Raw genomic sequence first — 15,686 nt, 5'->3', positions numbered from 1 at the left:
TAGTTCTCTTTGGATCTAAATTGATATATAAACAAACATTCTCAGTGACGTAATATGCCAAATCCAGACACAGATTCCCTCTCAGTGATGATCATGTCTATTGTACATTTCATTACCTAATTGTAATTACAAGTAGCATTTTATAAAGAGACAAAATTAAAACTGAACAGATTTGAGGTCAGCTTGGAACAACCCAATGTGTCAAAAACATGATTTTAGTTCAGTTTATCCACACACTTAGTTTCTCATGTGACCCCTTGGGGAAATTAATTGCCCTCCTTCGATCCAAAAGAAGAAAAACTAAACTTGAAAAAAAATGATGAGCTTATCACTAGTCTGTTTTTCACAGTTAAACTTCTGGTGTTTAAAAAAAAAAAATAGCACAGCACACAACACATTTCACACTTCAGTCATAAATCACTGTCAATCTGTGGTGAATATCGTGTCAGCAAATGATTTTTAATGTAGGAATGAGAGCAGAAAAAGCGTTTGTTGTCTACATTAACATCTAGAGGGAGAGTGCTCGCTCTGTCACTTATCTTATCTCGGCTGGCGGGAAGTTGCTGTGTGGCTGTCAAACAGGCATTAGTGGGATGCCGATTCAGGCCGTTTCCTGTCAAACTGTCACCACTGGCTGATTTTAATGCTCCATCTCTGATTGCTTCTTCTAGAGTGAACAGAATTCTGCTCTTTGATACTTTTGTGGAGCTGGTAGTATTGATTTTCATGTGAACTTTTGGTCGACAAATGAGAGGATAAAAGAACATTTCAAGGCTCTTGTATCCTGTCATGTGTTAAATTATATACTCCCAGAACTTTTCACTCTTGCCTTCTGCCTCTTGACTGATTGAGCAACCCGATTAAGCCATCCAGACCTTTTTAGTGATTAACAGTTCAGGTCATTTAATGTTTTATTTTTGTCTACTGTTTATCTCTCATATAGTTCTCGGTAAGACCTGCTAGATGGAAGATTTATCAAGCTATATTTTGCCCTCAGCTTGGTCTATTCCGCTTATCTTTCTCTCTCTCACTTGTGTTATCAAGAGCCAGTGACAAAAATAGAGATAACACAGCTAGGAAATATTATCGGACTATTGTCTGTAGCTATTTCTATCTCCAGTTAGCTTATCTATTTGGGCACAATTGAAAAATAGGACAAGGAAAACAGCAAACATCTCATTCCCATTTGTGTTTTTTATTCATGCATACATATTAGGATGTGTTCATCCCTCTGTGTGCAGGCATTCATTTGTGGATTATATAAGTCTTTGAATTTGTACATCTTTGTGTGTGTGTGTGTGTGTGTGTGTGTGTGTGTGTGTGTGTGTGTGTGTGTGTATCTTTGTATTAGCATTTGTATTGCTTCTGTGTGTGTAGTGACCCAGAATGTCTTGACAATATAAAGTCATGAGCTGGAGATGAAGGTCCCAAATGAAAACTTCAAAAAGCAGAGATGCTGAATCTTAAAACAATAGGTGCAGCCTAACTCTCAGACTGACGCAGGGTGTGTCAAGTTACACACTAAGGAGACGACGTAAAGAATTTTTTAAAAAAGTGTTAATCTATTACAACCATAGGGAAATCTACTAATTGTTTTCTTGTTATAACTTCACATTGAGAAGGTGTATAGCTTGGAAGAGTTTTTGAAGGCTTTACTATTTCGGCAAACCTCTTTGAATTTTAGAGATCAAACGCCAAGTGTGGGATAGATTTGTTTTTAAACTAAAACATATTTTTTCCTTTCTTCATTCATTCTTAACAGATTTTAAAATTATACTGAATTTCCACGCAAACCATTAGACACTGTTACTTAACGTTCAAGCATCAGCTAACGGAATGAGGCACCTGAATACGCTTTTTTTGTGACCTGCATGAACTGCAGGAGTAAGGTCACTGACTAAGGTTTTAGACAGTATCTTGGAAATTAATGTTTCAGATTATAATTAAGTGAATGGAAACTGTTTGTTGCATGTATGTTAAGTTATCTTAAAAGTCAAAATTATGGTTCAGTCATTGATCGGTAGGGCTTCATAGATTGGGTCCAAGCAAGGAAGAGTTGTGATTCACTTCAGTCATTGTCCTTTAAGGTCCAAGCCCACAGAAAGCTGTATTGCCTTTGTTCTCTTTGTTATCTGAGTTAACACTCTGCACTAACATGCTCTGCTGTGACTAACTTCAACCTTTTAACTTGGTTAGTGGTAGGTACCAGCTAACGGTGGATCTTCTGCGGGATGTCGCCTTGTTGCGAACAGAATTTATTTTGGTGTGTCTATTTGCAGAGCAAACGGCCTCTGCCAGTAAAGTCAGAGCAGTAAAGAGCAGTCTTCTCACCTCAGAAGTGAGAGCGGAAAAGAAACCCGGAACAATGGCCAGCTGTGATTTTGTCAAGCTGGTAAAAGGTGTCACTTTACAGATGCAGGAGGTGGCCTATCACCTCCTAGGGCCACAAGGTAGTATTTATAGCAGACAAATAAATGGAGCCATTGCCTTCGTCATAGCTCCTACGAGCGACAGAAAAGAATCAGCAAATGGCAAGAACAGGTGCATTGCGTGCCATCAAAATGTTTGTTAATGTGTAAAGCTGCAGTGTAGATAAAACAGAGTTTTACTGCTGCAATCCATGGATCTGTATAAATAAGTCCTAACAAAGCAGTGGAGGGGGGGAGGTAGATCTAGGCTTACCAGTTTAGAAGAAACCAGAAATGTTCAAGTGAATTGTTCATGACTATATCAAAAAGGGAAAAAAAGAAATGAAATACTTAAAGGATACAAGGTTTATTTATGTATACAAAATGCTTGTAGCAGAGATGTGAAAATCCATTAAAGTAAATAAACCGGAGCAGAAAGAGCAAATACCTCACATAGTCTGTTCTTAATTCAACAGGACAGAGAACACTGACTCTAAGATGGTGAAGAATGAAGACACTGCATGTTCTCTAATAAAAAAAAAACAGGAGCACAGAGAACAAGAATGGAAAATAGCAAAACTCAATAGAAATAGCATTCTAGATTACACAAAGGCTCTTCAATAAACGTCCTTTATTTTCATAAACCTTGGCCGTGATTCCAAAAGCTGCAGCGAGGCATCATACACCCACAGTGTGTTTGTAATAGGCTTGACTTCTGGGTGGAAGTTATGACTTTTAGTATTCACAAGCATTTGTCTTCTGTGTTTGTTTGGACAAAATAAATACAGTATTATGTTACCATGCAGTGCACAGACACACAAACACCTGCACAAATCTAAAATTACAGGGAGTGATTTCAATATAAGATGCTCTTTTAAATGGTTTTAGACAAGTTGGTGACAAGTTGTAAAAAAAAAACTTTTTACTTTGTGATATAAACGTAATATCAAATGTTAAAAACTCATAAATAAATATTTAAAGCATACAATCTTTAGCTACAATTAATAAGCAGTTTAAAAAGAGTGTTTCCCACTTTAGAGTATTAAGATGGGTATTTATAAATAAAAAGCCATACTGCTCCTTATGACTACAGATTACAATGTTATTCTCAAATTATTAGCACCCAGAGGGACATTTGCTAATGCGCCGCTTGGGTAAAGAGCTGTGGTAATCTCTTACAAGTAGTAAACACGAGCACATAGATCTGGATGAGTTCAAACTTTGGCTAACAATTGCCAGTTATTGCTATGTAAGTGATTAGCTAGCAACCTAAAACAGCTCAATTGACCAACTTTAAGCAGCGGGTATGAAGTGTATGAGCTTGATTGGGATGTCTAACCTGAGCGTATGACTTAGTGGAATAATGATAACAAGCGTTTCCTTGAACTGACTAAATTGAGGCAGTTATATTACCAGCCAATCCCATTTGCATCGGAGCCATTCAAGTTTACCAGAGCTTGTCGTGCTGCGATTAATTCACAATTCTCTTGCATACAATGCATTGCGTTTTGGTAAATGTAGCATAGTAAGCCCACAGCTTCGAACATTCTGCTCTGACTGTATAGCACAGAATGTAAATGCACAGTAATTTCAATGTTAATCTGTTTACACTGGTAGCTTCATCAGTATTTGGGGTTAGTTAGGAATTTGAAAAGGTCACAAAGAATAAATCTTTCAGAAATCCTGATAGCAGAACTATAGTTATCAATATTTCTATGTTGATCAGTCTGGAACTGATACCAATGTAAAACCCACCCCTATTTATATGTTCCTGTTCTATTTTCCTCACCTTTCACTTTTCCCTTCTCCTGTTCCTTTGATCATTTCCTTCCATTTCTACTTCATCATCTATTTACCATTCTCACTTTCTCCTTTCCTACCCACTAATTCAATCACGCACTAACTCACACATATGTCTGCCTTCCCTCTGGTAAGTTATCCCTCAAAGACACACACTCTATTACCCAAGATGCACTGCCCCGCTGCGCGCCTGCCTTTTCATTGGCCAATAAAACAACCTGAGCTTTATAGCTCTACCAATTCCAAGTACATCAACTATAAAGGGAGAAAGAGAGAGAGAGAGAGAGAAGAAAGATGAGGAAAAACAAGGAAATTGTGAAGAAAAGGGAGGAAGAGAAAAAGAAAAGAGTGGCTAGAAAGAGGAAATACCCTGTAAAGGGTAGAAGACGGAGAGAAAGCAAGAGTCTACTGCTCAATATGGAAAGAAATGTGAGTGGGTAAGATGAGAGAAAAAGAGAGACGGAGCATAAAGCCTATAAAAATATAGAGAGCCATTCATGACTTATAAAATAACAGCCATCGATGTGCAAACCAAAACTGCAGCGTAGATGAAAGAGATGATATTTTATTGTTCCAGCCCCCAAGTCCCAGCCTGTATAAATAGCTATTGATTCACCATGTTTTATTCAGCCAGCCAGGCGAACTTTCAGGCCTGGGAGACGTCAGCCGGTTGTTGAAGGCAAAGCTGCTGCTCTGTCTAGGCTTTTTCTGCTGCGTTTTAGACTGTTATCTTCTATTGGCTAAAGGTTTTGTCCCAGGTTCCTCAATCTGAGAGGCACTTTAGTCATCTGTCTGGTTTGTAGCAGGGGAGTAATGTGTCGGGAAAGTGGAGGAGAAAACTTCTTATCATTTTACCATCTCAGGTCACTGGCAATAAAACTGACGAAAAAACAAAAAAAGAAGGAAGACTGGTAGAAGCATTGTTTGTGGCTTTAGGCTCTTATTTCAACTTTGGTGGGTTTTGAGGTAGTTCGATTTTAGCCAGAAAAGAGCAGCGGCCTCCAAATATCTAGACAAGGTAGAGTTTCAGTCTCGCATTAAATTCACAATAGAAGCAAAGAGCTACTGAACATAATGGGAACATTCATTCATGTCAGACCTTCTGATCTCTTTTCTAACTATTGCTATCCATAGGAACAGCTTTTCACTAGGGGACAGTGGCAATCCCAATGCATCAAATAATGCAGACAAATGAGCTCAAACTAATTATGAATCTTTTTTTCTGCTTATTAATAACATGAATGTACTGTAGCTTCTGCACCATCATATATCCGAGTCTGGGGCAGCCATTCTATTTTCTCACATATTTACATGGGCTGTGTCCCAATTCAGGGTCTGCACGCTTGAAGTACGCAATTCAAGTGCGGTTACGTCAACGCCACGTGCCGACGGCTGTCCCAATTCGAAGTGTGCTTCAAATGCATACTCCAAATGTGCCGTCAATTTCCCCAAATATTAAGCGTGGTCCGGTGCACGCTTCGTGGCCCCATATATCCCACAATTCATAGCGCGGCGGTGGGTGTGGAGAATTTTGCCGCAAAATACGGCAGAAGGGAGCGGCCGAAGAGTTTTTTTTTTTTCCAAACTTTATTGAACTTATAAAGCGAACAGTCAGTCATTCCAGTTCAGTTTGTACAGTAGACATACAAGGCAAATAAGAGTAACAATATACAGTACAATGAAATAAGAAGGATAAATAAAGGATAAAAAAAGAAAAAAAGGGGGGGGAATGTGACAGACTTCATAACAACTTTGTACTTGAAAGTTGTGACAGCTCATTCGTTAAACATTTCTGAATGAATTTCAATCAATGATAAACCTTTTTTATTGGAAGTTAATTTAAGAGAGTTTAAGTAATATTCAATTTCAGTCAAAAACAAATTAAATGATGGGGTTGAGTTTTGAAATTTACATTTATGTATGTGGAATTTCCCTAATAAGATGGAGCGGCCGAAGAGTGAACTGTCAAAAGTACTGAATATGACGTCACTTATTTATGTGCGAATGTTTAATAATTAAAGTCGGTCATATATCCACAAACAAGCTGAAAGTCAGTGAGATATATATATATATATATATATATATATATATATATATATATATATATAGTTATTTACTAACTAATCTTAAATGACTGTTCAGCACAGAAATGAAGCCCAACAATCATGTTTTACAGTCCCGTGGTCTCAGCCTCAGATACTCAACTAATCAAAGTGATGTCATGACAAAAATGAATGACCAACAAAACATTTTTCTCCTTCATTTCTGTCAAACAATGCTGTATATAACCTGTCTTGCGATTATTATCATGGTTGCTAGGCAACCTGAACAGCGCGACGAAGCGTATACAGTCCCATTTCACAAGCCTCTCACTTCCGCACGTCTCGTACTTATAGTACGCACCGTACGTAGTACGCGTAGTGCGCGTACTTCAAGCGTGCAGACCCTGAATTGGGACACAGCCATGGTCTCCCTTACTCTGCGTCTTTCCTTTCTTCTGCTCTGTCCTGTCGTATGTCCTCACTCTTTGCATTTGTATTTGCTCCAGCACATCCATCCAAAGTCACGTATTCACACATCAGTACTACAGCCTGGGGCCTAGTTGAAGTGATGCACCCAGCTATCAATGCCTTTGATTTGACTGTTAATGGGCTGACGTGGACCACCCAACGTCCATGATTTTGAATTCCTGAATTCGTCCTCCAACAAATGTGCTATTTCACTCTAACACACTCCCATGCACACTCGAAGCTACCCATTTTCCCTTTGTGTCTATCCACATCACTTGTTTCTTTTCATGTCCTTGCTTTCTTTTCCTTATTCATTCTTGTTCAGTCTTGTTTTTATCTTCCTCTTTATCACCGTTATTATTTTCCTCGTTGTCGTCTTTTTTACTCACTCCCACTAATCTGCTTTGAGTGTATATCAATGCAGTATTCTCATTTTAAATTGAGAGTAATGGTGCTAAAGATTATCAATACATTAAATTAAAACCCTTCCTGGAATCCATAATCATCACTGTTTGATTGCGCAAATGTGTTTGTGTCTAAATTAGCCTATCATCTATTCATTGCATTTCTGTTCCAAAACTTTATGCTGTTTTCAGTTTGTTTGTCCACCTTTTTCTTTCTTTTCCACCTTACCTTATAACCCCTTTGTGTCATTCTGTGCTGTTCATTCTGAAATATGACATATTGTCTTTAGTCCTGAATGCAAACTGGAGAGGTCATAGTCATGTTGTTCCTCCAGAACAGTTCTGTTGTTTTTTCCCCCTGTCTCCCTCAAAATGTTTTTATTCTTACTCAGTTATTTCTGTGTATTATGCATCTCTTAAGGATCTTTCTCCTTGTTAGTTAATGTATTTGGTAACTTTTCAGTTGATGTGAGTCATTTAGACATTTAGTGATGTGATCTTTCTAGGTGAGGTAGCTCTGCAAGTTGGCAAAAGACTTATGGCTCACTCGTTTTGTTGTTTCTGTCTCTCTGGTTCAGTCTCCTGCTCTACCTGCCTCTTTGTTTTCACTTTCACACTTTATCCAGTACGTTTTTTCACACTTTGTGGCTAAAGGACAAACAGATATGTACTCGGACAAGCACTTACACACAACCACAAAGTGCTGAAATGTGTTTGGAGTTGATTTGCTTTTAATGTGTTTTTTCCCACCACTCAATAATCTTTTGTACTGACTGTCATTCACAATGACAGCTGTCCTCCTGTGTTTTATCGTGCGTGTTTGTGTGTGCCCATGTGTGCAGTCATTGATGGTTTCACAGTGTGGAAACTTGCCAGTAGCAACACCACGACAGACATTGACAGTTCTTTTAACAGAAGAACTATTTTAGTGTTTCTGCCAGTTTAATGGTTACGGGTCAATTTGCTCAATTTGTTCCAGTCTCAAAGTGGAGATCGTGGAGAGACACACAGACCTATTGTAAAGAGCCATCATCTCTTGAACTCCAAAAATTGATTTGTACTGCATTTAGCAGACAATTTAATAACTGATGATTGATTTACTGGATCTTTTAGATGTGTCAGTGGAGGTGTTTGGAAGACGGTGACTCCGAATTTAAAGCTTACTTTCTTTTGTTTTGTTTTTTGTTTTTTTCTGATTTGAAGATTAAAAAATAGAAGAAAGAAAATCAGTCTATTTTGATATTCTTTACAGGTTGAAATTACTGTTTATACCATAACATATTTTACCCTCTAAGACTGCACGTAAGCTGGCATTTTTGAAATTGAATCAAATCAAATGAAATGTCTAATGGGAAAATTGAACATTCATGTTGACAAAAGAAAGATCACTGATTGCAATTCCCCTCAGGCCATGCAGCATTTATAGCATTTTTCATTTTATTGGTTGGTTGTACAGCCAACTGTACACCAGCTGTACATCAGTGAATCCAAAGGATGCTGTTGCATGCCTGCGTGTACAATTAGATGAACGCATAAATGTGTTCTTTTTAAATTTTGAAGCATTATTCAACCGAACCAAACTACTTATGGATTAAAAAACGAAAACAGATATTATTGATTGAAATCAAGCATTACAAAAATTGGTTTAAACAAATTGATATCTAAAACCTCAAGTGCAACGTTAAACCAAACCTGCTTGTTCCTTCCTTTAAAAAATAAATAAATAAAAGATATTTCAGTCATGTTAAAATTAAATGAGCTATCACTTGTTTATTTAAATTGCGTGAGTGAAACAAATGTAAACAGATGAATAAATAAAGCTGAATTATGTAAGTGCATTTAAATGTAAAATTTTCCCATCTACCTCTAGATTACCTATAAGGCACTGAGCTCCTTGGACCCCAGTGCTGATCTGACAACCCAGCGGGGACAAGTTTTCAAGCAGAGGAATGAGACCCACCATCTGTTTGTTGGGCTGTACCCAGGAACCACCTACTTCTTCACCCTTAAAGCATCTACCAACAAGGGCTTTGGTCCGCCTGTCACTACCCGCATAACCACCAAGATTGCAGGTAAACAATACTGTTAGGTGTTATTTGCTTCTTAAAACATTAATACCACATACAGACAGTAAAAGCGTGTTTATTAGACAGCCTGTGTGCTGACATGTCAGTCAGTTGCACTATAAATAAGCGTTTTAATTTGTGTCTCTCTTTGTCTGAATGACCATTTGGTTGTTCTCCCATCTGGCTTTGTATCCCCCTGTTTGTGTCACCAGCCTTGGTCCACAGAAAATGTCAGTCGCTGCACAAAAAAAGGAAAAACAATCAACTTTTGTGGCAAGAATTGTGAAGTGCCCTCATATGTTAATACAGCTCTTTATTCTTGAATGAGAGAACATTATCATTTCAACTGTTTAGAGAAGGCTATGCTGTGATGCCCAAATGACAGAATGACTGATGCTAAATAAAACCCTTCAGCTCATTCTTTGTTATCTAAATCTCTCTGTGTGCCTTTCTGATTTCACATTTTGCCTTTTTTTCCCAACAATTCTCCTGTAAGCCCTTTACAAATCTTTTACTGGATTGTCTCTCCTTTGTGGTTTGTTTGTTTAGCTAATTAGACCTCATTGAGGCAGTTGTGACCTTTGAAAAAACAAAAGAAAACAGAAAGCTCTGAGGAGACACTCCCTGTAAGTTTGTGCTAAACCGATAAACTCTTATGGTTACAAGTCAACTTTATAGAGAAGGAACTCTGAATAAGTATCGCATTACTGAGAATAATTTTAATTTAGGAATGAATACAAAAGCTGCAGAGTAAAATATGAACATTTAGAAATATAAACCACTCGGTATTTCACTGAAAGCTTGTCACTTCCACATTTGTCAGTCTCATTACATAGTTGACTAGCATACATAGATCTTGTGCTTTCACTTTGTTTCAAAAGAGGCTCTGTATTCAAACCACTTCACTTATCTGTATTCAGTCCTGGAGTCTGTTAAGTGCCACAACAAGTGTCCACTCTTTTACTAAAAAAAGCAGTGTGGTTTATAAAAAATGTGGCCTGAAATTGTTTTCTGTTAACGACACTATTCAACTTAGTTCAATTCCATTCGGTTTTATTGATATAGCGCCAAATCACAACAGCAGTTGCTTTAAGCTCTTTATATTGTATAGTAAAAACCCTACAATAATACAACCCAACAATAATACAGTAAACTACAATATACGCTACCATGTGTTGACAGTATACACGTCACTTCTATTCCCTATAATATAAAAAACAAAACAAAATGTGGGTTTGTGGCTTAAAGTCAAATGCGAATATACCACTGAATCCTTGTCACAGTGCTGCTGTACACGATGAAGTCCTGACTGATCTAGAAGATGAATGCGTAATGTGTTAACAGTATGTTTTAAGTGTTGTCCTATCTGTCAACACCTACAGTGATTTTTAGTGTGACCTTTCCACCGAGCCTCTGTTCTTCCATCATCCTTTCAAAACTTAACAACACATTGCCAAGAGGAACAAAAAGGAAATGTGGTGCCTCCACACATAACAGATGTGTCTTCTTTCAAATGTCACGCCATCACCAATCTTTATTATCTCGTTCAGGAGCTACATGATGTAGAGATTTAAATTAAATGCTGCAGACACATAGAGATGGATGGACAGAGTGGCGGGGGTAGGATTCATGCTAATAACCTGAATGCCATACCAATCAGGGAAAAAAGTGTTGATGTTCTACTCAGACATTTATATGCTGCACCTCCAGTATGAGGACATGACAGATGTGAAATTAAAATTTGAGTGTAATAGAATAGCTGTGAAGCCCTCGGCGGTGAAGCTTACATCTACTTCTTCTTTACCTTTATACATCCTGATAATGTCATTCTGGTTGCGATATACTGTGATGTTAAAAAAACAGAACATTTCATAGCAATTTAGCATTTACATGTTTTAAATCAGGGATTCGACATACACATGGGAGGGTGCGTTTTTTCTTCCATTGTTGACTCAGAGGAAACATAGCTGGCTTTGCCATATGGCCGTCCGTCTTTGTCAGTGACGAAGAAGTAGACCTCAAAGGTTGGGTTTTTTTAGACTTCTTTTTTTATTCAAGTTACATTTAATAGTTACATTAACCCTTTAAAGGCGAGACCATAAAAAAAATGTATTTGTATACTACCACAAAGGTACTAGAATGCCTTTCTGGTAATATCTTGCAAAGCACTGTTGGTGTGCATGTAAGTCAAGAAACATATTGTATTTCTGTGATTTTATACCTTTACAAACCCTTTGTACAGAGTTACTTTTGGGATTGGTTTTGGGATGTATCGCTATTTCTAAAACATGTGTCATTAGAAGGAGGATGATTGTTGGTCAGCTAGCATGTTCACTTGTTTCAAATTGCAGTCAAACCCTTTTGAGATATTGGTTTCTTGTTCAATAGGGCACAGTCTCTCGTACAGACAATCCATCAGTCTGAGATGCATAGGTCAAAGATATATCCAAACAGGGATATATCTTCTTTGCTAGGGTCTTGTACATGTGTATGAGCATGCTACAAAGATCAGTGTCTCCAATATGTTCACTGCAGGCATGAATGAGTCAAGGGCAAAGGTCATCTGTCTTTGTGTGGGCATCATTATTCCAATGTTCGATAGTCGAAAGAGGATTGATCCCACAGGCATCAGATTGCATGGCCTTGCCCCATAAAGTTAGATGCTCCGTCTATTATTTATTAAACAGGAAGAAAAACCCAAAAATGACAAATCATGCACTGTCACAATGCTTGTAACATCTCGGTATACAAATATATGTCAGTATAGTAGAATTACACATCCTTGTACTTTTTTCTTGACATTTATCATATTTACAGTTTTTAAAAGATCTCATATTTTATTCATCATGTGTAAGAACTGTACCTCCTATGTGCTGGCTCTGGGCGTGAATCGTTGATGGGCAAAGCACATGTATCTTTATGTGGACCTCTTTGCTCCATTGTTTGACAGTCCAAAGAGACATGATCCCACAGGCATCAGATTGCATGATTGCTTTGGCCTTGTCACATAAAGTTTTACAGTCCAAAACAAAAACCATGTACTGTTACAATTCATGTAAAATGTCAGTATACTAATGTATAGTATGCTAAAGTTACCAGAATTCACGTACAATGCTAATAAATCTGCATATTTTGTTCTAGACATTTACTATATTTATACTTGTGAAATTGTTTTAGCCTTAATTTCATCTGATAGATAAATAAAAGTGTTATATAAACACCAATGATCAGAAAAGTTTTCATTTGTTTTGTAACGAGACATTTTGAGTTGCATTAGCTTCAGGTCACAACTTTTACCACGAAGGGACAAATCAGCCATGTTTTTAGAAAATTATTTAAACCTTATAAAACTGTCTTATTTTGAACTTGTCATGTTACTTAATTATTTTCATTAAAGGCTTCCTGGAGGGCAGCTAATTAAAAAGGTCTTTCATTTCAAGACAGATTAAGATCCGGTGGGTTTTTTTCTGAGAATAACAAAACTATGACATGGCTCAAACAGGTTAACTTAATTTCAGTGTCTTTTTAAGAAAGGTATAAGGACTCAAAATGTGCTCTACCAAATGACTGACCACAACCCAGAGCTTTTTAAATTATGCTGGCCAATAAAATTGTCCGTGTACGGTAACCTGTTTTAAAATTTAAATTTGTTAAACCTTTTCAGCCCCCATGATGCCAGAGTATGAGTCAGAGTCTCCACTTAATGAGACCGAGACAACCATCACTATCCTGCTGAAACCTGCCCAGTCCCGCGGAGCACCTATCAGGTAATTTCTTAACATTCCTTAACAAAATTTTAGTTTATTTTTCATAGAGTTTCTTTTACTATCCTCTGCTGTCCTACTCACATTTTTCCTCCCAGCATCCCATCTACCTCCTTTTCATTACCCCCCCTACTTTTTTCCATCCATGTTCTTTTGGTCTTCCTTCAGGGCCCTTGTAGAGCCATTGCAGTTACTCACACATATAAGTCTAATTTGTATGCAAAGGAATTCAGAGAATGATTTTTTTTTTTTAAATTTGTCAGTGAAACATTTTGCCATTACTCATTTTGCTTTTTGTGACTTTTTGGCTATTCACTAGTGGAATTGCAACTTCTACTGGACATTGCAGGCCCAAGTGTCTGATACTTTAGCTGGTTACTTGAAACTTTGCTTTAATTTAAGGTTTCAGCCATCAAATTCTTAACATAAGGAAATGGAAATTTGGATTTTATTGAGCATATTGTACAGAAAACACCGTATTCATAGTCGTATACATAGATATTGATGGTGTTATTAATTTATACCATACATGTAAAAACAAGGACTAAACAGTATAAAAGAAAAAAGCCTCAGCATAAACTAACACTTGGAGTGGGTTTTTAGCTTGGCTCACAAAGTGTGTCTGTACTTTGCTGACACTACCAGTTTTGGTTAACTAAAAGACACATTTAACACAAAATGTAATTAATGCTAATTCTTAGTTTTATCAACATTCAACAAAAAGTCAAACAGGACAAACAGCACCCACATGTCTCTTAAGGCCCCGGATAAACAGGCCTTGTGACCAGTCAGTGGCAACCATGAGACACAAGGGAAAAAGTGTGTAATCTGGTGGCTGCAAGTTGCTAACTGTCAGTGAAATTGACTATATGAGCCTCATTCAGACAGGCCAGTGGCACCTGCTGATCACTAAGGAAGAGTGAATGCTGCAGTGGTTGCTGGAGGTTGCTGACAGTCACTGGTCATTGGTTGCAAAGAGGTATCCAATCAAAAATCTTTTGATTGCGTTGGTCTCTAGCAGGTTGCCATAGTCAGCAGCAGATTGTGCGGCTTGTCTAGCAACCGGAGAAATCACAACGTTTGTGGTGCAAGAACATCTTTGCAAATGACTTCTCCAATAAATAGATTGTATTTGCATGTTCTGTAAAATCCCTTAGAATGCTTTTATCAGGCACACACAGGTTTTATTTTCCCAGTCACCAGTCCACTGTATTCACTTCAAAACAAAGCAGCGAGTGAAGGCACCCAGCTAATTTATTTCTTTTCCTTTTCTCATTTTTTCAGCCAGCATGTTTTTAATTAAAAGTTCACTTTGAACATGTGATCTCATCCATTTAATTGGTGCAGGGGAGAACATTATTCTCGCTCGCCTTTAGGGAAATAGCGCTTCGACAATGCTGTGTGGAGAATATATATCACTTCAATTTAGACTTTGGGAAATGGATTTGTGAAATGTGAGTGTAGGTCAGTGGTTTAGCATTAATTTTTGTAAATCCCTTATCATATCTCATCATTAATCACCCGCAGATGGCAAATATATCTCATGTTGAATTAGGCCGCACCCTCATCGCTACCATCTTCATGTGTTTATCAACTAGAGAAAAGCCCATTAATGTGTTTGCTTATTATGTGTGTTTGGTGCAAGTATTACATATTTTAAGTGCCAACAGATGTACGTGTGGAAGCAGGAAAAAAAGGCATCTGTTTGTTAATGTGCACACAAATGTTTTTGCTGCAATTGTTTTCTTATTCATCCTGCAGATCAGAGCATCTGAAATTTAGGAGGTTAGATAAGATTTTTTTTTTCTCGAAAAGGCTCTGTAAAGCGAAGCAGCTGTTGAGACACACACTCATAAGACACACACATCAGGCTGCATGCTCAGGTGCCTACAAGTTCACTTTCACATAAATGCACACAAACGGAAACCATTGTAAATGTTTACAGTGACTGTCAGTGCAGATATGCACCAGTTGATTAAAATCCAGTGCTTAATATTGTGTAGGTCTCCTTCATGCTGCTAAAACAGCTGCTGGGCCTGTCATGGAATCTCTGAGGTTGTCCTGTGGTATATGACAGTAGCACATTATAGATTATTTGAGCCCAGCGGGTTAAGATTTAGACTTCTATGGATCTGGCTTGTTCTCGGGCATCCTGAGTCTCGAGGTTGGCTAAGCATCATGGATTCTGTTACATTCCTTCAACATGTCTTGATGAGATTTTGCAAAGTGAACAGTGCATTGTCCTGCTGTGCAAAACCACTGACATTGGTGGGTGGTGTTGCCATGATAGAGTGGCTTGGCTGGAAGGAATATTACTTCAGTGTGACACAAAATGACATCCACATAATATAGTTGCTCCAAAACAGGAACATGAAGAAAATAACTCTCAAAAATCTCTCAGTTTTACTTGCCAATATATTCATACATACATGCTCCATTCATCAGAGTGCATGACAAAAAACATGTCTGCAAGCCTCAGCAAAACACTTTCTAGAAGTATACAGTACCAGTGGAAGGTCTGAACAAACTTTTCATTGGTACTGATGAGATATATTTATTTCAAGCCTTAACTGTAAACTTCAACTTTAAAGCTTAAAACCAAGTTTTAACAGTGACAGTAACAGCTGTCTATTTGAGGAAAAAAAACAAACAAAAACCCCCCAAAGAACACACATACACACACAGTGATTTCTTCACTTTTCGAATTCACTCGCTTTATGTTGCCTAACACTAG

At 37.7% G+C, this 15,686-nt stretch overlaps 1 protein-coding gene across 12 annotated transcripts in view; it reads left to right on the top strand.

The window, feature by feature from the left end:
- ptprt (protein tyrosine phosphatase receptor type T) overlaps positions 1-15,686 on the top strand; it is a 333,988-nt gene that overhangs the window by 178,382 nt on the left and 139,920 nt on the right. For all 12 annotated transcript variants that reach the window (XM_085274701.1, XM_085274699.1, XM_085274700.1 and 9 more), the window contains exons 12-13: positions 8,993-9,194; positions 12,853-12,955. In XM_085274701.1, coding sequence (XP_085130827.1) covers positions 8,993-9,194; positions 12,853-12,955 — 305 coding nt within the window. The remainder of the gene's footprint in view (positions 1-8,992; positions 9,195-12,852; positions 12,956-15,686) is intronic.

The sequence above is a fragment of the Mchenga conophoros genome, linkage group LG5 (assembly GCF_057382185.1).
Source record: "Mchenga conophoros isolate Kocher_MC1m ecotype Shallow Benthic linkage group LG5, M_conophoros_male_GT1.1, whole genome shotgun sequence".
Classification (NCBI taxonomy): Eukaryota; Metazoa; Chordata; class Actinopteri; order Cichliformes; family Cichlidae; genus Mchenga; species Mchenga conophoros.
This window is presented reverse-complemented; position numbering and strand designations above follow the sequence as displayed.